Source organism: Lytechinus pictus, chromosome 4, assembly GCF_037042905.1.
Source record: "Lytechinus pictus isolate F3 Inbred chromosome 4, Lp3.0, whole genome shotgun sequence".
Classification (NCBI taxonomy): Eukaryota; Metazoa; Echinodermata; class Echinoidea; order Temnopleuroida; family Toxopneustidae; genus Lytechinus; species Lytechinus pictus.
Genome location: NC_087248.1, coordinates 5,458,287 through 5,480,199, shown reverse-complemented (window position 1 = coordinate 5,480,199; position 21,913 = coordinate 5,458,287). Strand labels below are relative to the sequence as shown.

At 34.2% G+C, this 21,913-nt stretch overlaps 1 protein-coding gene and 1 long non-coding RNA gene across 2 annotated transcripts; one reads left to right on the top strand and one right to left on the bottom strand.

Moving 5' to 3' along the window:
- Nucleotides 1-3,891: 3,891 nt before the first annotated feature.
- LOC135153940 (uncharacterized) lies at nucleotides 3,892-6,440 on the bottom strand. Its single transcript, XR_010293440.1, has 3 exons — nucleotides 6,324-6,440; nucleotides 4,948-5,080; nucleotides 3,892-4,388 (listed from the first exon to the last, which is right to left on the bottom strand). It is a non-coding gene; the product is annotated as an uncharacterized LOC135153940 (long non-coding RNA).
- Nucleotides 6,441-9,853: 3,413 nt separating this feature from the next.
- On the top strand, nucleotides 9,854-16,944 carry LOC129259663 (glutamyl-tRNA(Gln) amidotransferase subunit A, mitochondrial-like). The gene is made up of 3 exons (XM_064098917.1): nucleotides 9,854-9,857; nucleotides 11,171-11,291; nucleotides 16,584-16,944. Exons 1-3 carry the CDS (start codon nucleotides 9,854-9,856, stop codon nucleotides 16,849-16,851), a joined length of 393 nt encoding a protein of 130 aa, XP_063954987.1. The 3' UTR covers nucleotides 16,852-16,944.
- Nucleotides 16,945-21,913: the final 4,969 nt, after the last annotated feature.

Sequence of the window (21,913 nt, the reverse complement as noted above, 5' to 3'; positions counted from 1 at the left end):
TGTCTCGCCTGCATAGCAGAGCGAGACTATAGGTGCCGCTTTTCCAACGGCGACAGCGGCGTCGTCAACATTGAAATCTTAACCTTGGTTAAGTCTTTGAAATGCCATCATAACTTAGAAAGTATATGAACCTAGTTCATGAAACTTGGACATAAGGGTAATGGAGTATTACTAAACATCCTGCCTGAGTTTCAGGTCACATGACCAAGGTCAAAGGTCATTTAGGGTCAATGAACTTAGACCATGTTGGGGGAATTAACATCGAAATCTTAACCTACTGTAGGTTAAGTTTTTTAAATGTTGTCATAACTTCAAAAGTATATAGACCTAGTTCATAAAACTTAGACATAAGGGTAATAGTGTATCACTGAATATCCTGCCTGATTTTCACATCACATGAGTAAGGTCAAAGGTCACTTAGGGTCAACAAACTTTGACCATGTTGGGGTTATTTGAGGAATTGTCATCATAACTTTAGAAGTTTATGGATCTAGTTCATGAAACTTGGACATAAGAGCAACCATGTATTCCTGAATATCATGCACGAGTTTCAGGTCACATGACCAAGGTCAAAGGTCACTTAGGGTCAATGAACTTTGGCCATATTGGGGGTATTTGAGGAATTGTCATAACTTTGAAATTTTATGAATCTAGTTCATGAAACTTGGACATAAGAGCAATCAAGTATCTTTGAACATCCTGTGCTAGATTCAGGTCACATGATCAAGGTCAAAGGTCATTTAGGGTCAGCAAACTTTGGTAATGTTAGGAGTATTTGTGGAATTGTCATAACTTTAGAAGTCTATGGATTTAGTTCATGAAACTTGGATATAAGAGCAGCAATGTATCTCTGAATACCCTGTGTGTGTTTCGGGAACATGGCCAAGATCAAGGTCATTTAAATGTCAATGAACTCTGGCCGTGTTGGGAGTATGTGTTGAATTGGCATTATAACTTAGGAAGTTTATGGTACTTGCTCATGAAACATCGACATAAGGGTAATCAAGTATGAATGATTGTTTTGCACATGTCTTAGGTCACATGATCATGGTCGAAGGTCATTTGGGGTCTATGGACATAATATTTTATTATCATATTAGTGTTTTCTTCTGTGAATAATTATTCATTAGCTGTTTTTCAATGGAAGCACTGCTGCTATATCGAATTGCGTAATGCAGGCGAGACTGCCAGAGGCATTCCACTTGTTCTTATTTTCAAGCCAAGGACTGAAGATCTTATGCAGAAAACTGCATTTATTTTTTTTTCTTTAAACATCCTTTGTTCTTTGAGCCATAGTTTGAACTCTTTGACTGTTTCAAAGCATTCACTTGCAAAGCTCTGACCGATTGGGAAAAAAGTTGCAAGTTGATCTGAATGATTTTTTTTACAATAAACCTGAAAGGTATTTAGCAGCTCTTAGCAGTTTTTCTAACAATGAGAAACAGGTTCTACAGCTACATGTACAACATTACTAGAGTTTAAAATTAAATACGTGTACAAGAATAAAATGTTAACTATGGGTTACCAGGGACAATGTAGATTTTATGTATTATATTGCACTCAATTCAATATATTCACTGAGAAATGTATGAAAATTAAATGCTAATTTTTGGCATAGGGAACTAAATGTATGGTTGTTGTCATGATTTAGTGTCCTTAACCAAGTGCATGCATACATTTGTGTTCATGGATTACTGAAGGTTGCTCAGTTTACCGGCTGAATGAAGCACAATCGTATACAGAAAGTCTGAACAGGCCTTGGTTCAAACCCATTCCGGCAAAAATCTCTGATAGAATTCAGCCTTATAAGTTCAGGGTTTCTTTTTTTAAATTCCTCTGTTTAGATTTTTACATACTTTTGTTCTGAAGTGCCATTGTATATGTGGGCCATCCTGGGAAAATGGGTATTATAGGTGAAATTTTGGATTTTGGTTTTTTTATGTTTTCTGGTACATGGACACATGTACAATGTGTATACAAAATATTAGAGTCTAATTCATATTTAAATTAGAGATATGGCCAATTGAATCAGGGGTACCCCCCCCCCCCCCTGCCTGGCTGTATGGGTCGTCATGGTAGTCGGGCTTATTATTCATCTTTTCATGATAGGGATATGTTGGTTCTTTTGTAACGCCCAACATACCTGGCATAGGCGAGGTGATCTTTTGTAGTGCAGACATGATTGTTATATATACACAGCTAGGCGAATACAATAAAACAAATTATTCTACAAATTCAACCACACCCACACTAGAACCCACACCCACACACTCACATTACATGCAAAAAAACCCTTATGGAGACTATTTGTCATACTATATATAGTTCGTCATAGCGCGTAGTTTTAACATGAGAGGAGGTTCCCAGATCCAATGACCAGGGGAAGATGGGGTTGGGTTATTCATCTGATTTTTTTGTTGTTGGGGGGGGGGGGAGGGGCAGCTTATTATTTTTTTGGGGGGTGCCCACCCCCACAAGCGCCGCAGAACATTTTTTGAAAATGGGAGGGGCTGTCCATGCAAACAAAAAATCACAATCAAATGGTAATTTTTTACATGTTTATACATGCGTTCTGGGAAAAAAAAAGTGGGGCCAAAGCCCCTGCCCACCTCCATCCTAGATTTGTCCCTGCCCTTAACCCCCCCCCCAAAAAAAAAAGGACACCACCATGCTGTTTGTCCATACTTCACTTTCTCGCAAAGTAAAATCTAAAAAAAATCATGCTTAAAGGGGAATCCAACCCAAATAAAAACTTGTTTTTATAAGAAAAAGAAAAATCAGACAAGTTGATAGGTGAAAGTTTGAACAATATTGGACAAACAACAAGAAAGTTATGAATTTTTAAAAGTTGTAAATATTGGTAATCACTATACTCATGGAGACTTCAAATTGGCCGCATATGGGATGTCATAGTGATGTAAGGCAAGGACTACTCTTCCATGTACTCCAATACATATTATGGCTAAAATGTCATTTTTCCCAAAAGTTTTATTTCAAATTATATTTTTCTTTCATGAGGACATTAAACAATATACTACCTGGGTTATATTTAGATTACTGCCCCAGGGGAATGGGTACATGTACTTAGGAGAAAACCACAAATCTCTGATAATAAAGTACAGGGCCTATGGGAAAGTTGTCCTTTCCCCTTGTCATAATTTAATTACCCTGTTGCCAATTTGATATTTACATACTATTAGTGATCTCAAGTTTTAAGCAGCTATAACTTTCTTATTGCTTGTCCGATTTCTTTCAAACTTTCACCATTCTGTTTAATTTATTTTTCTCCTTTCCAACACAACATTTTATGGCCAAGGCTGGATTCCCCTTTAAGCTTTGGAAAATAACCACAAACAAAATTCAATTTTGCAAAACCAAGTTTTTTCGGTGGCAATTCACAATAGTGAAAAGCTGATGCGAGCTACATTTCATAAAGATTTAATATGACAGCAACTCTTGATGAAATGTCAACTTTCATTGAACTAGCGAATCAGGAAGCAGAAGGTTCACTGTTTTCATGGTAGTTTTCATTTGAGCAAGGGATCATATCCATATTTAATGAAATGGGCCACATTTGGTTTCTTTTTAGGGATGGGATAGTCATCAAAATATATTTCACAAATTGCTGCCAAATTATCTGGATCACTGAAGGATTTTTTTAGGTCACTTCGTTTGAAAAGAAGAATAAAACTGTACATAAAAACTTGGCTCCACATATTAATACGACATGTATTATAACTAACAAATACTCACAAATACATAGTCATCTTTTCTCTGCTACACTCTGTACACGTGTGTAATGATATGCGTTGTAAACATCTTATGCTTGAATAAAAAAATAATATCAGAGTTTAATCCTTGATATGGAAGAGACTTCATACATTTACTCTCTTCTATGCAGCAGTATTAGCAAAACTCAGGAATGTGCATCGCTCTCCACTGTCCAAATTTGCACTAAAAATGATATAAAACACGATAATCTCTCCTTAGTGTGTGTGTTTAACATTATCACAAACTTCTTAATACAGCAGCAAACTTACCACATTTCAATTTTCTACAATGACATCCTTCTAATGGGTTAGCAAACGTTACAAATTAAGTTTAATTTTTTTATCGAAAAACTTCAGAGTTTGTTCATTCAAAGTAAAACATGTATTCATTGTTCAATTTTCTCTCCTACCGGGGAGGCCGCGAGGTGCCTTGTCCTCATCTAAGATCTTTCCATATATCATATTCCCTCTATTTGGAAAATCCAGTTGATAGCTTATCTGGGAGTATCTGAGAGACTATGTCAGCAGGGTTCACCAAAGGGGATAATTTTCTTCCTCTGCATTGTTTGCTTTCTTCATGTTCCAGTCTTAAAAATGCCACGTTCCGATGACTCAAATCTACATGTTTGATGAATGCAATTAAAAAGTTCACCGATATTAATGTGTTATAAAAACAGTCACATTACACTCTCATTTCTTCATGATTCATGGACATTTATCAACAACATGATATTTAAAATACATTAACTTTTCACTCTTTGGCTTTGTGTAAATGTTACTTGTATTTCTAATAAAGGTGGAAGTACTCCCTGATGTCATATTTTTCTACCAAAAATAATAAGATTTAACTATTGTTGGGTAAAAAAATCCCTCCAAAATTCATGAGATGTTCATATTTAAATTATTAATTTGATATATCACTTGCAAAAAGCTTTCTCTGCATGAGCCTTTATCCAAATTCTATATTTTTTTTCATATTTTATTGTTTTTATCATTTTATATTTTTTTATATTTTCCATAATTCTAGATTTCATGTACTAATAGTGGTAAAATAAATCTTAAAACAATATCTTATAAACGGCAATTAATTCGTGGAAAATCGGTTACAACTGACATGATAAAGTCAAAACTGGCACACTATTTCCATATAGAATATGGATAAAGCATGGAAAGCTACCTGAAGCTGTGGTAATGGTGAATCCCTTATCAGAGTCTTAAAGTACTTCTTGAAGGGCTGCTGTCAGCTGTATGTTGGTTCTGAGATGTCTTGTCCTCACTGCACTAATACAGTTGCTCTGTAGATCCCGTGCCTTTAACATGTTTAACACAACGAAAGAAAACAAGGCCAATTAGTTAACAAATTTTCAGAGTTAAAGTTTATTTAAAAAAAAACACTACTTAAGAAAAAAACTTAAAAAAAAAACAATTAAAACTATAATTTTTTTTTTTCAAAAATATGTCTTTTCATTTTTTTAAAATAATATTGAATGATTTTGTGTAGAAAGTTGGCGAACCTCATGTAATGTAGCTCGACCAGATTGTAGAAAAAATAAGAAATACCCGTACACCCAACCCCAAAATATATTGTTATTTTTGAATAAATTTCTTATAAATTGTGACAATCTGTTTTCTAGTTATAATTTCGATATCATTTGCACAGCTTTGGTGAAGCTCATACCAAATAGACCCCACCCCCTCCGGAAAAAAAAAACTAATTTGAAATCAGAAGTCCGACAAATAAGAATTTGTTAGAAGAGGGGATTTGAAAAATGTCCATAATTAACCGATTTAAAAGGGTACTCCGAGCTGAAAATAATTTCATCAAATGTAAGCAAATGCTGCAAATTTCATCAAAATCTGATAACAACTAGATCTAAAAGGGTTTTTCATGCATTATAAAAACATTTATATGCACGTCTTAATAAATATTCGTTAGATGGGCTGATGATGACACCCCACTTTAACTTTTCTTATAACAAAACATGAAATCATACTTATTTTATTTGGTCATAAGTGTGTGAATGATATGTCACCTTTTTGCATTAATTAATATCTAGTCTTGGAGGGGGGGGGGGATAGAACAAACATAATTTCATGTAGGCCTAACAAGGTGAGACATCTTTGCATCAGTTTGTCAAGTAAATTCATAAAAACATGCATAGAACAGTTTCACCGAAATCCATATCTTTAAATTTTTTTTTATATACATTTTTTACAAACTTGTTGCATGTGATAGATTTAACTTAAATGGTTACAAGTATGTAACGAAGGCATATCTAAGTACGTGCAGATCTAGATCTAGTTGATAGCCTAGGCATACATAAGTTAGATCTTAAAAAGGCCGTCAAAGTCCCGGACAAATACCGCTAATCGCTGCAGCAGTCGCATGTAATTTGACGTTTAAAGTCGTTCCTAAAAAAGCTCTCTCTCGATCGATCCACATAAACACGCAACACAAAATTCACATTCACGTGTTTAGTTGCCATGTTCCTCGCATCGCAATTATCAATGAATTTAACAAAACAACTCAATCTGCAACATAATTTAACTTACCTTCATGGATTTCAGCCAAGGGAATTAAATTCAATCAACATGTATCCGAACCCGCCACCAAATATATCGAGCCGATATCCACAGTTCTGAAAAATAAGAATGCGCCTGACTTTTTTCTTTTTTTTCCCGCGGGTTGTTTGTTTTGTTTTTCCTCGCGACGCGCGCCAGACAAAAGTTTGATGACACGCGTATTTAAATGACGTCCTAGCGCATTTATTGTCTCTCACCAATAGTCTGGTTTTTGCGCGACGCCACACATATATATATGAACAAATTGTTGTAGAGAGCAATATATTGCAGTTCATGTGAATGGTCAAAATAGAAGAACTGCCAATAACCCTTTACTTACTGTTCTCTAAAAACACATGGATTTTTACATAAAGAAACAAGAACATTGTTTACTATCAACAAAGAAACATTTCACAGGGAAATTTGTAAGTCCACTGATAAAAGTGGAATAGGGGTCTATTAAAGTGTTAACCACTTATAAGCTACATGTATGATCTTTGGTTTTGCAAAATTAACCTGATTTTATTGACTTGCTCTCAATTGCTTTGAGTAGATATGAAGGATTTATTTAGGTTTTGATGATATTAAGTTGAGATAAATCTTTTTTCTTTTAAATAAAAAAAATAAAACTGCCACAACAATAAAAATTGTCAATCATTTGTAATGTAGGCCTACATGTTTCAATGGAAGTGATTTAAATCAATGATTTTTTTTAATCATAGTGATTCAAATCACGATTTAAATCAATGTGATTTAAATCTGCAACACTGGAGCAAAATAAGTGATTACCCATGTTGTCAAGTGCTTTGAATATGGGATTGCCAACTATGCCAAGGCATCTGCAGTTGTGCACAAGAGTCAATGCTTTTTCAGTTTCACAAAGGGTTGTTTTAATAAAGGTGAAATTTACATGTAGCTTTGATTGTTTGGTCCTATCTTTAGTTCCAGAAGTATTTCAATAACAACATTCTTTTACATCAACTGAATAAATTTAAAGGGGGAGCGAACCGTCCAACTCTGTTTGGTGTCTCTTTTACTGTCTGCTGTAAATAACTTCTCTTAAAATATTGAGGCAATACAGAAAATAGATTAGACTACTAGTATGATTTTATTTGCATCTATAAACAACCTAAATATTTTGAAAGGAAAATTACTTGTTTACTACTTGTTAATATTGTTATTGTGGTATGAATGTATTGATTATTAAATTAGTGCTTTATACTTCAAGTGGGCCTTTAACAAGACTGTACAAAATGCTTCTAGGATATTAGTTATACAAATGTATTTGTGCCAGGGTTTTATTTTTTGTTATCATTAATGTTCTTGTGAGACATTTGTCTTTCTAGGGTGCCTTTGGTAGATTTGTGCATACTATGAATATAGAATTTATTATTATCATTATTAGTATGTTCATGTAAATTTGAATGATGATATTGGCAGCGCAGCTATGCTATCTTATGATACTTACATGTATAGTGTCACATACATGTACTCTTATAAAGTAGATATTTCCCCTTCCGCTTTGGCACTCACTTCAAGAAAGTTGTTTAAGACTTAAGAGAGTGTATTTTTTCAAGCATTCAATGTAAAATATAATCTATGAAAAGTGATTGAAAAAGATCTTCCTAAAGTACAAGGAGGTTTTTAATGAAGCTGGCTTTTATTACCAAAATGACCAAAAAAAAGAGAAATCAAATGCAAGTATTTTCCGTAATCAAAGTGCAGACAATAATTTTCTATCAATAATGAATTCTAAGAATTTCCTCTTTTTTGCATGTCCTGATATGCTAATTAATTCATAAAAACAACTGAGTTCTGTAGTTCACATAGACTTTTTACAGGGACCGATCTAGTTGGCAATGAGCTACTCTTTACCAATAAGAGGCTGTTCTCATTACGCTTTCTAAAACTAGTTTACTGGAAACCGGTTCAGGAAACCAGTTTGGGAGATCGCTTTGCTAGCCTTCCCACTTGATCACACAAAAGTGGTTTTCAAAATCACTTCATGTAAAGCGATCTTGTTGCTATGGAGACGCTCTCAGTTAGGTGAAACGTTTCGCGCAGAATTCAAAACCGCATCGTAGGCTTTCCACACCTGTCGTGTGGAGTAGCGCGCTCGAAATATGCAAAGATCGCTTCACGAAGAACGGTTGTGTCCTCACTTGCACTAAAACCAGTTTACCGAGGCGAAGCGATCTTGAAAACTACATCGCGAGGTGGTTTTCTGAACTGGTTTGGAAGATCGCTTCCAAGACCGCTTCGACCGTTTCCACTACACATTAAACTAGTTTCCAGTAAACTAGTTTTAGGAACGTAGTGAGAACGGTGTCTAATACTTGAAGTAATAAACCAATAGGTGGTTTCAGACCGCCTCGAAGTTCGTCAGTTCCAGGTATTCTCTGATCAGGAAATTTACCCCGATCAGAAAATACCAGGTATTTTGGTAATGTGAAAGCAAACTACGCGTAATTTCCCCAAAAGAAAATACCCGCTAAATAGTAGGTACTTGGCGAAATTACGAGAACTTTCGCGGGGATTTTTCCAAGGTCGCAGGTATTTTGGCAATGTGAAAGCAATTTACGGGAACTTTTAGCCCAGCATGTCGTTGGGCGCGGGCGCCGTGGGTGGCTGCTGGGCTAGTGGTTTTTAATCTCACGCCTTGCCTGCTTATTAGACCATACTGCGCATGCTCCTAACTTCAGGAATTTATCCCGAAGGGTATATTTTGGGGCGGTGTGAATGCAGGAATAATTAATGGGTATTTTTTAGCCTAATAATGTTCTCGTAATTTAACGGGGATTCTTGTGATCGAGGCGGTTTGAAATCACCTACTGAGGTCCATCACAGGTTAGCTTAGAAACAACCTGGATCTGGATCACTGAGATAATGAGATTTGCATTCCATTGCTTTCAGTGGACACAAGAATTCTATTTTTCCTAATATATTTGATATCATTGAAAGAAATTCCCACTGAAACATTTGAAATTCATGCCATTTTAGACATTTTGTGTTTTTCAAGGAAATATGGCTAATTTGAAATCCCATTGTAGGTATAAAACTATATTTTTTTACAACTTTCTTCTACATGTAGTTTATTTGATGTTGTTCAAACTTTCACTAACATATATCTGCTTTTCTGACTATTCTTTTGTCTTTTCCAAACAACTTTCAATCTTGGTTGGATTCCCTTTAAGATTGATCCCTTGTTTGTTCAATGTGTATTTTTTGTTTTCCATTTTATTTCAAATCTGCCAAGCCAACTTCATTTATGTGCAACTAAAGCAGCTACACAAGTGTACGTAATTGGTATTGAATAAAATAAAATACAAAATACAAAATAAATAGGTTCTTACTCTTACTCTTTTACAATTTAACTTGGCACCAAAGTAGACTTCTCTTTACATCACACTCTCTTTACAAGTTTTGATAGACACATGCACGTATATTTTAGGAAATGGTGTCAATTGGAATCATAGAATTAAATGAACCTTGGAATTATCAAGAGTAATGTATTATGGGCCATGTGTAAGATATCCCCGTGAGATGAGTCAAGTGCAATGTGGAATACTATGATCAAGGGTCAATTGAATGAGTCAGGGTCAGGATGAAACACCCTAATGATTCAACTCTCAAGAGCAGTAGACACTTAAATCTTTACAAAGCCACAGTGAGTCCTCAAAGCCACAATTTAAAGGTACTTTTCACAACCTTGGGGATCGTGAGGGGTAATCATGTGAATGATTCCTTAATATGCAGTTGGCAGTGTTACCTATGTTGTATTCTATGAGAATATGATTGATTGAATATTTTTATGCGTTCAATAAACATGATACCTGAAAAATAATATAGCAGGAAATTTAAAATTCAATTTATAGTATAATCTAGTAATGTCACTATTTGAAAAGTTAAGAATGAAAGTTTTAGATTGAGCACTTACATTGTTAATGTACTGTAAGAAAAAAATAACAAAAAAAATTGAAAGGAGATGTGAAAGGCACAAATGGTATTTTCGTAGCATTACATGTAAAATGCTTAATCATATATGATATAATATAATTTATGAAAATCACAGATCTTCCAAAATTATGCTAGTTTGACATTTGAAAAGTGGCATTTTTGTCATGACTATATGCTCACTCTCGAATTACTTGACAATACATTCTTATTAAGAAGTTAGTGACTAACTGTTAGAGGCTGTTCTCACTACGTTCCTAAAACTAGTTTACTGGAAACTAGTTTAGTGGAAACTAGTTTAACGCGTAGTGAGAACGGTCAAAGCGGTCTTGGAAGCGATCTTCCAAACCAGTTTGGAAAACCACCTCGCGATGTAGTTTTCAAGATCACTTTGCCTCGTTAAACTGGTTTTAGCGTAAGTGAGGACACAACCGTTCTTCGGGAAGCGATCTTCGCAGATTTTGAGCGCGCTACTCCACACGACAGGTGTAGAATGCCTATGCTGCGGTTTCGAATTTCGCGCGAAACGTGTCACCCCACTGAGAGCGTTTCCATAGCAACAAGAGCGCTTTACGTGAAGTGATTTTGAAAACCACTTTCGTGTGATCAAGTGGGAATGCTAGCAAAGCGATCTTCCAAAGTGGTTTCCTGAATCGGTTTCCAGTAAACTAGTTTTAGAAAGCGTCATGAGAACAGCCTCTAAGTCCTCATGTTTCTGAACATTCCTGCCAAATTTTTAATGGTCAAAATTGTTTGTTTAAAAGTTATGATAGTTTGAAATCTGAGGGGGATTACTATTTTGTTTTGTTTACATTTAGATTTAAGATAACTATGAAATTAATTTATAATCATATTCAATGATGGGTCATTTATGTCTTGAACAGGTCATCGGAGCATTGAAGCTGGTAGATCAACTGAAGAGTTGTATGCAGCAAGCAGGCACGAGGGCTTCTTAGAAACGGTCAGAGGTCGTATCTTAGCTGGCAATTACTTCCTTTTGGACAAGTAAGTATCCCCATCAAGTTTTATCATGTTTACAGGGGGTACCCAAAGCTGAAGCAAATTACCTTCATTTATGAGAGAATATGTTTATTACCAGAATATCTTCTACTTAAATGTTAAATTGAAATTATGTTGCCAAGCAATAAACCAAAATTTGGAAACTTTTTATAGCTGCGAGTGTGAGGTGAATTTGGCCCCCCCCCCCCCCCCCCCCCCCCCCCCCGTTCAAGTGGGGTAAAAATAACAAGATTTAAAACTTGGACTACTCACATTCACTTACATTCAGCCTATTTTAGCACATCTTTGGGGTCCCATTTTCAACAGCTATTGACTTTTATTATTAAAGGACAAGTCCACCCCAACAAAAAGTTTATTTGAATAAAAAGAGAAAAATCCAACAAACAAAACACTGAAAAATTTCGTCAAAATCGGATGTAAAATAAGGAAGTTATGACATTTTAAAGTTTCGCTTAATTTCACAAAACAGTTATATGCACATCCTGGTCGGTATGCAAATGAGGAGACTGATGACATCATCCACTCACTATTTCTTTTTGTATTTTATTGTATGAAATATTCTAATTTTCTCCTCACTGTGAAGTGAAACAACAATAATTTCTCCCTGAACATATGGAATAAGCATTGTTTAATACTATATGGTTCAGTCAAGTTGGTCCATATTGTCAAATTTGTAAGAAATGAAATACTGTATAATTCAAACAATAAAAAACAAAAGAAATAGTGAGTGAGGGAGATCATCAACTGTCTCATTTGCATGTCACTGAGTTGTGCATATCACTGTTTTTTTTAAAATAAGCGAAACTTTAAAATGTCATAACTTTCTTATTCTACATCCGATTTTGATGAAATATTCAGCGTTATGCTAGTTTGATTTTTGTCTCGCCTGCGTAGCGGAGCGAGACATAGGTATCACTATTTCCGGCGTCGTCGTCGTCGTCAACAATTGTGTTGTACACCCAATAACTTTCTATAGCTTCGAGGTGGGATCACCAAATTCATACCAGAGGTCCATCTCCTGAAGGCACAGGTCAAGTTCGAATATGAGTCGAATTTGAATAAGGTCAAAGGTCAATGAACTTTCCATGACTGGCACTGTGCTGTGTTGTACACATAATAACTTTCTATATCTTGGAGGTGAGATCGCCAAATTCATAACAGACGTCCATCTCTTGAAGGTACAGGTCAAGTTCGAATATGAGTCAAATTTGAATAAGGTCAAAGGTCAATGAACTTTCCATGACTGGCACTACTGTGTTGTACACACAATAACTTTCTGTAGCTTCGAGGTGAGATTGCCAAATTCATAACAGAGGTCCATCTCTTGAAGGTGCAGGCCAAGTTCAAATGTGAGCCGAATTTGAATAAGGTCAAAGGTCAATGAACTTTCCATGACTGGCACTGTGCTGTGCTGTACAGACAATAACTTTCTACATCTTCGAGTTAGGATTGCCAAATTCATACAAGAGGTCCATCTTTTGAAGGTGCAGGTCAAGTTCAAATGTGAGTTGAATTTGATTAAGGTCAAAGGTCAATGAACTTTCCATGACTGGCACTGTGCTTTGTTGTACACATAATAACTTTTTATATCTTCGAGGTAGGATTGCCGAATTCAAACAAGAGGTCCATCTCTTGAAGGTTCAGGTCAAGTTCGAATGTGAGTTGAATTTGATTAAGGTCAAAGGTCAATGAACTTTCCATGACTGGCACTGCTGTGTTGTACACACAATAACTTTCTATAGCTTCGAGGTGGGATCGCCAAACTCGTAACAGAGGTCCATCTAAGTCATATAGCATACATGTAGTTTTGACATGCAATCTCTTCATGACTGCAATATGCAGGCGAGACAATGCTTGGCGTTTGCCTTGTTCTTTATTTATTCAAATCAACATTTTCCTGTGGTGGACTTGACCTTTAAGGGGTTTCTTTTTTATTAAACATTCACTCATTGACTGCTATGTATGAAGTCCATCATAATTTGATATGTACTTTGATTTAAAACGTTGAAATAAAAATCACTGTTTTTGCTTTACATTTAATAATCTAATTCATTCACGTTATATGATTTTCTAAAAATGTATTCAAGATGGTATTTGCTGGAAGAAAGTTGCAGTGGAATTAGTGAAGTGGATCATTTGGAATATAGTGAAATAATGAGACATTCATCAGAAGTGCTGGTTTGAATTTATTTCACTGTCACATTGGCTTTATATAGATCTTAGGTCATATGACAACTAAATTCACATACAAATATCCTTGGGACATATAAATGCATATATATGACATCGATACAACTGACAGGCCCTATTCTATGCTGAGGAAAGTTTTAACTCTCTTTACTTTCTGTGTTGCTTCATATCTGTTCATCTTTGTTTAGGTATCAATTGATATTTGAAAATGAAAGTACTTCATAATGTCTTACTCAGTACTATGTTTATATTTTGTGTGTCTAATGGGGTGTTGCAAGAAAATATTCGCAATCAATCGCTAATATTCTGTTGCAATTTTACAATTGATCACTTTTAGCTATAATAGCAAATCAGATTACACTCCTTGTTTTATGGAGTAGATTAGCAATCCATTGCAAATTTGCAATTAATTGCACGGCATATGCTTGATTTCGGGAACAAAAATAGACTTGCAACTGATCGCAAGTTTCTTGCAACACCTCATAAGTGTGTAATGGACCTTTTTACAGACTAGTATCAATTAGATTCATGATAATTTATGTCTGAGACTGATCTTTAACATTGGCATCCAAAAGACATGACCAGGACCCAAAACTCACACCACTGCATCAATTCATAATACCATAGAGCTCCATGATAATACCCCTATGTAGCTTGGATTACAGGCACAGGCTATAATGTTCAGTTTTATGGGAGCATCATCTTTTAACATTTTGTCTCATTACAAGCCTTCAAAGAATCAAGCTATTTTCAGTATCGTTAATAATTTTTTAAGAAAAAGGTACTAAAATGGTGATCGCAGAAACAAAATATATAAACATAATATTAAGCAGATCATGTATCCATAGGTATATACCTGGTATTTAACAGTTTTATAGAAAAAATAATAAATCATTGTCCTTAATGTTGAGGGAGGTTTTGATTAATTTGATTTTTGTAAATGAACAAGTGGAAGGCGTGTCATGTATTAGCTAATCAAGAAATAAATAGGTCACCTTTACAATTTCCACATTTAATTTCCTTATCGGAATGAAATAGGCCTTCCTGTTTGATTAAGAGAAAACAAGAAATATTTTGTTGACTTGTATACAATCAATATATATTTATTTATATATTTATGTACATATATTTAAAATAAAAATGAATAATTATAAGAAGAAGAGGAGGAGGAAAAAGAAGAGGAGGAGGAGGAAAAAGAAGAAGGAGAAGAGGAAGAAGAAGAAAATTTCAGCAAAATCTGAGAACAAGTATTAAAAATGTTATTGAATTTTGAAGCATTTGATTTGTTAAAACATCATATGCACCTCGTCCTTGATAAACATGAGGTGGGCTGATGATGTCACATCCCCACTTTCCTTTTTATTATGTTATTACATGTTGTCATTGATTATTTCAAATTTTCATATTCATGTATATATGTGTATGATATGTCTCCCTTAAAATAAATGAAATTGCATCAGTGAATATTGAATGAATGAAATCTGTTGTCATACATTTTTTTTTTGTTCTTGGAGAACACATGTTAAATTTAAAAACACAATTTCATGTTATAGAATACAAAAATAATAATTGGGGATATGACATAGTCAGTTAGCTCAATGAATATTCATAAAGACATTCATAGAATTGTTTCACCTAATTAATGCAAATCTTTAAAATGTCATAACTTTTTATTCCTTCTCTGATTTTGATCAAATTTGATCTATTTTTTCTTTATCTGTTCAAATCTTATTATTTTCATTCTAGAGTATCCCTTTAACATCTGATAAAAATGCACATGAATTGTCACTGATATTAAGTATATAGAGTAGAAACTCATTGTTCATTATGTTCTCGTTTAAAAGTTGATGAATCAGAAGTCCCAACTGAGAGTAAAAAAAAGCTGCTGGTTGACTCATCATACAGTAATAGTGCATACCATGTGCAAATGGCCCTTTGTTTGGCACCCCCCCCCCCCTGCCTCCACCCAATTATTGCACCCACAGGAACTTCCGTCATACTGTATGTAGAATTAAGCAATGTTAATCAGACTTTAGCTAACAGTGCCAGAATCACATATCACATGTAACTTTTATTCTCTTTATCATTGTGAGCCTCAAAGTCTCACCTAAGTAATGCTTTGCTGTTCTGACGATATCTTTTTTTATGAAAGGAAATATTTACAGTAGCAGGGAAAATATGACTATTTTCTGTCTTTGTGCTACATGATTCTTTTGTGCTTTTGTTCTTTCCTACTTTTTATGTTGAACACCTTGGAGGTATTCTTTGGGCTTTTTGCCAACCTTTATGGGCTATTTCAAGTATTTGAGGGGGGGGGTAATACCCCTCTACTCTTCATAGTTTCTAAACAATATGAAATATTAATCTACATATGTAAATTTTAGTTATTTGTAAATGATTCAAGTCAATTTCAACTTCAGCAAATAAGCAAATGAAAGAGAAAATATGAAAGACAGAATCATGTAACATTTACACTAATGCATACACAACAAAAACCCTGAAATGTTTAAGAGTAGATTCTATTTTTTTTTTTAATAATAAGCAATGCAATAATTACACCCCGTTATAAATTAGATATTGAAACAGAATCTTATACCCTGTATAGATCTCTAAAGGTATAAATCTTGTAATCATCTGTAGGTCTAAATGATGATGATAAAATTAATTTGATTAGTAAATTTCCACATCCATCTGAACCGAGATGCTCAAGACTTTTGAAAACAACAAACGCAAAAATTAAAACTTGATGATTATTGATAGATATAATGTTTCCCTTCATATGCGCCCTTGTCATTTCCTCTTTTTTGTGGGGGCCGGGGGGTCATATCATTTGAGTGATTGTCCAGCAAGATCACCTAACTTAGCTGGGTAATAATAATAGCAGACCGCTGGGAGAACAGTTTTCGGAACTGAAGTGGCTACCCTAGGTAAATATGCCGTTATTATTATTATTATCAGCTCTGTTAACAGAGAATGTGAGAGCAATATGAAAGTGCAAACATCAAATGATATTACTTCCACTATAAACTTCAAAAATCAAGCTCATGCATACAAATAAATTCAGCTATCCATTTATCAATCCCTCAGGAATTATGAGCGTTACTTCTTGCATGCCCAACGGGTTCGCCGTCTCATCTCCCAGGATTTCCAGAAGGTCTTTGAGAGCGGAGTGGACGTTATCGTAACACCGACCACCATCTCTGATAGTCCCACGTTTGCTGAATTTTGTGAGGTTGATACCAGGACACAAGCAGAGAGGCAGGATATCTTTACTCAACCTGTTAACCTAGCAGGTAAGATGTTTCTTTCTGAATCTAAGCCTTCATTTTTAATCACTCTGACCATAGATTGGTGAAATTAACCCCACCCCCTCTCTTTCTCTTTATAATCCATGGTTTTGGGGGACAATTTTATTGTAAGTTTTACCTATATCACATCTACCACATACATGTGCATGTAAAAATTGCTTTCTAGTTATATCTTAGATGTACAATTTTGAAGTTATAAACTTATTTGCCTCTCATTAACATCTACGGCAACTTTGAATATGAACAATATTTAGATTTACCCATACTTCATACAGGCTTTTAGATAAAACAGATAAGTTGCAGAATACTTTACCTTGATAAAATAAAGATAATTATATTATATTGGATGGTCAGAATGGAATACCAGAAATATTCCAAGAGTTTGGGCAAATATTTTTTTGTGATTTGATTTATCTATTTTCACATTCCAATAACAAAAGTATGTACAAGTGTAATCATTTTTTTTCTTATCATAACATAACAATAAGCAAATGACATAATTAATAACATATGCATATATACATAACAATCTAATTGAAATATATTTATACCTGATACATTTCTTTTTTTAATTATAAAAACAAATAGCAGAAAAAAAGCATATATATACATATATATCGACATAATACATGTTGAAATATGGGAGACCTTCATCTTAAGCTTAGAGCTTGAAATTGATAAAGGCCTCAAAGGAAAGGGGAAGGAAACTCAGACAAACAGTGCAATAAAAGAGACTTATCTTTTATTGCACAAAATAGGAATATTACCAAAAAAGTAGATAGGGAAAGAAAAATTAAAATGAGGAAGTTATAATCATGTTGATAAAAGTGAAAGTGCAAGTGTGCGAGAGTGCAAGTGCGGGGGGGTTGTAATATTGGTTGGTACGAAACACACAGAGATGTTAGGTATCATATTTTAACAGTGTATTTCTCTTCAAAACAGCCTTGAATGAATAAAGTGTAGAGCATAACTTTATGTCAGGTGATAAATCATTCCATAAATCTGCACCGTAATGTCTAATTGATTTGTGTGCTATTAATTAGTTTTGGATTTGTCAGATGAAATTTGTCAGAGTTTCGTGTTGGATAAGAGTGGATGGTGTTGTTGATTGTGAACATATTTTGAAAAGAAGGGGGAAGTATCCCCTTTTTGTATTTGAACATGAAGATAGCAGCTTGATATGTATTTATATCTGAAATTGTTAATGTTCTTAATTTAAAAAATAAAGGACTGGATCTAGCGAGATACGATCTTGTGATGTGATCCTGTACAAATACGAACTGCTCTTTTTTGTAACAAGAAAATCGAACTAAGTTTTGTATAACCATGACAGTTACCCCAAACTATGTTGCAATATGATATGTGAGGGAGAACCAAGACATTGTAAAGAAGAAAAAGAGTTTTGGGAGGTAACAAGTATTTTAATTTGGAAATTATCCCAACACCTCTGGATACGGAAGTGGTGATGTGGCGTAAATGATTATTCCACGATAAATTTTCATCAATAATTACTCCTAAAAACTTTGAATATTGTTTTTGTTATAAGGTTACGCTGTCAATATTTATGGTTATTTCTTCGTTAACTGCATGGGTATTATAATGTTTAAAGTGCATAAAATGTGTTTTGTTTATATATAAAGACAATTTGTCTTGACAATTGACAATTGCCATTAAAGACAATTTGTTACATTTGAACCAAGTAGACACTTTACATAATTCATCATTTAAAGTAGATACTACAATTTCAAGTTTTGGGTGAGAATAAAAAATATTGGTATCATCTGCAAATAGGATAAAAGATAATAAGGGGGAAGTTTTCGATATATCATTGATGTATAATAGGAAAAGGAGCGGCCCCAAAATTGACCCCTGCGGCACACCACATTCTACAGTTTTAAAGGTTGAATCTATTCCATTAAATGTAACATATTGTTGTCTATTTGATAAATAATCTTCATTCCATCAATGTGCGTTGCCCCGTATTCCGTATTTATTAATGTAGTTTATGAAGTAATATTTTGTGATTAAGTGTATCGAAAGCTTTGCTTAAGTCCAGAAATATTCCAATAACATGTTCTTTGTTAGCAATCGCTTTTGTGATTTTGTCATAAATATTTACTAGTGCTAAGTCTGTCGAGTGATTTTTTCTAAAACCGTATTGATTTGGATTTGATAAATTATGCAAGTTTAAAAAATTATAGAATCTTGTGTATATTATTTTTTCTAAGATTTTTGATATGCTACAAAGAATAGAAATTGGGCAGTAATTACTTATTTCATGGGGATCATCTTTTTTGTAGATTGGGGTAACTTTTGCAATTTTGAGTAAATTCGGACAAATCCCTGATGAAATAGATTGATTAAAAATATAAGTTAATGGATCAACAATAGCTTGAATAATTTCTTTAAGCATGGATGAACTTATCCTATCATGTCCTTGTGACCTACTAGAGTTCAACGATTTTGTGATATTAATTATTTCAGTAGGGTTGGTGGGATTGAGAAAAAGAGAATGTTCGAATGGCGTTGAAATGAAATCAGTAAAATGGGCGTTGTTGCAATTACCTATTTGATTTGCTAGTTGGGGGCCGATGTTACTAAAAAAAGAGTTAAAGGATGAAGCATAATTGGATTGATCTGGGATTTTATCACCGTGTAAAGTTAATTCATCTTCAGGTAATGGAGTATTTTTTTTCCCAATAATATCATTTATAACCCACCACTTGGCCTTAGAATTAGAACTAACTTTAGATAATTTGTCTGAATAATACATCTTTCGAGATATTCGTATCAGGTTTGTAAGTTTGTTACGATATTTTTTTATATTTTTGGGGGTTTGTAGTTGTAGGTTTCTTTAAATATAGTTTGTAAAGACTATTTCTAGTATGAATTGATTTTAGAATCCCTTTAGTGATCCACGGGTTTTGAGCCTCTCTGGATTTTTGGCGCTTTCTTACAAGTGGGAAATTTTTATCGTAAAAATGCTGTAATTTAATGTTAAATTTATCATAAGCAATATGTACGTTATTTTCACTGTAAACATTCCAACTTTCTTCAATAAGGTCCTGTTTAAATGATTTAATTTTTCAAGGAGTTTCTAATCTATAGCTGGGAGATTTAGTAAATTTATTTTTAGATGCGTTTGTTTCGGAAATGGTGAATATTGGTAAATGATCTGATACTTCTGAGTAGAGCAAGCCGCCAATAATGGTTTCATTATGAATATTAGAAAAAAAATTATCTATCAAAGTCGCAGAGGCTGAAGTGATTCTTGTAGGTTTGTTTATATATGGAGAGAAAGCATACAAATGTATCAAATGAAGAAATCTTTCGGTATTAGAATGATTTAAATTTAGAAAATTAGTATTAAAATCACCCATGAAATAAATGTTTTTATTCTCTGTAGAGAGTTTAGCTATACATTGCTCAAAGTTTTGACAAAATCCATCAAATTCAACATTAGGTGGTTTGTATACAAGGCCAATAATGATGTTTTTACTCTTTGGGATATCGATCTCAATAAACAATGTTTCAGTTAAATCAAATCTTATTTCATTTCGAATTCGGAATTTCAAATTGTCGGAAACGTAAAAAGCAACACCACCCCCTCTCCGTCCTACACGGTCAGCTCTAATCAAAGAATATTTAGGTAAATTGAATAATGGAGGAGAATTTTCATTAAGCCAAGTTTCGCTTACACCAATAACTGAAAATTGAAATTTATTGAGGGCACAAAGGAGGTGTTCAAGGTTGTCAAAATTTTTGTTGAGGCTTCTAGAGTTAATATGTAAAAGGCTAAAGCTGTGTGATTTTGAAAACGAATCATTAAATTCTGCCACTGTATAATATTTACTGTCATTGTTGAGTTGATCTATCATGTCTGTGTTGTTGTCCATGTTAAGGGCTGTGAGTTGGGAGTGCGTGCACGTGCGTGTGTGTAGTCAAGTGGATGCAGAGGAGACGAAGGTATCAGGATCGTCAAAAGAGATGACAATGCTGTACATGTACCAAAGGCTCTGTTGGTCAATGCACCGCCATAGGAATAAAGCACTAGATACCTGCAGCGAAAAATAAAAGAGTAAACTAAAGAAAACAAAAGAGAGTAAAAAAGGAAAGAGCAATGTCGTTAAAGAAGATTTTCAAGTGAGTTAGTGAGGACTTTCACAAGTGTTATAAGATAACAATGCTCGATTGTGGGCCTGAGCAAGTTCATTCCCCTTTCCTGAAGTTCACAAATTTGTATACAAGACCTCGTTAAAGGTTATCGACGCGTATTATAATACATTGATGAGAGATTAAACAAGGATCCAAGATTACGAGGTTGAAATGGATAAATACACAACAGGTGCTTATAAGTTTCTATTCAAATGCTTCTAAGCGATACAGAGCAATTTGATTGCAAGAAATCATGGACCTGGCCACGGGATCATCTATTGTTACTGGGGGTGCTGTGACAATGCTCAGTTACCATTATCAAGACATATCAGGTGACAATTAAGAGTACATTAAAGAGTGGCGTTGAATGCAAATAAAGCCAAACATCCCTATTTAAATAGATTATTCTGCGCAACACATTGTAAGCAATTCGGAAAAAGAATTCACGGGCCAAATAAAACCCGACAGAACACCATTCTAGAGTCAGTTCCCTAACTCATTTGAATAATCTGAATAATTGGTGTAAATTGTAGTTAGTATAGTATTTGAAATTAGTATTCTGAATTTAAACTGTTGGAATTTTCTGAACTCATTAACATTATAATAAAGAAATAGGTGTTTATCAAACCATATCAGGTGACAAGAGTACATTCTAAGGAATGGTGTTGAATGCATATAAAGAAAAAAGTCTATTCAGAGATCGTTCTAAGCAATACATAATAGATTTGATTGTAATTAGGAAAAGAGAATTTTCGCGCCAAAAATAAAACCCGTTTAATACTTATTTCGAGGTCAATATGAGGACAGGAATAAAGATATGAAGAAACAGCAACGTTATTAAAAAAACCCAATACATTCATAAATTCACCTCATATTTCAGAGAGGCTGAAAAGGAGCCAAGAAGATAAATTCCTTTAGGCCTACTTTACTAGGCAGGTTTTAATAAGGTGTACG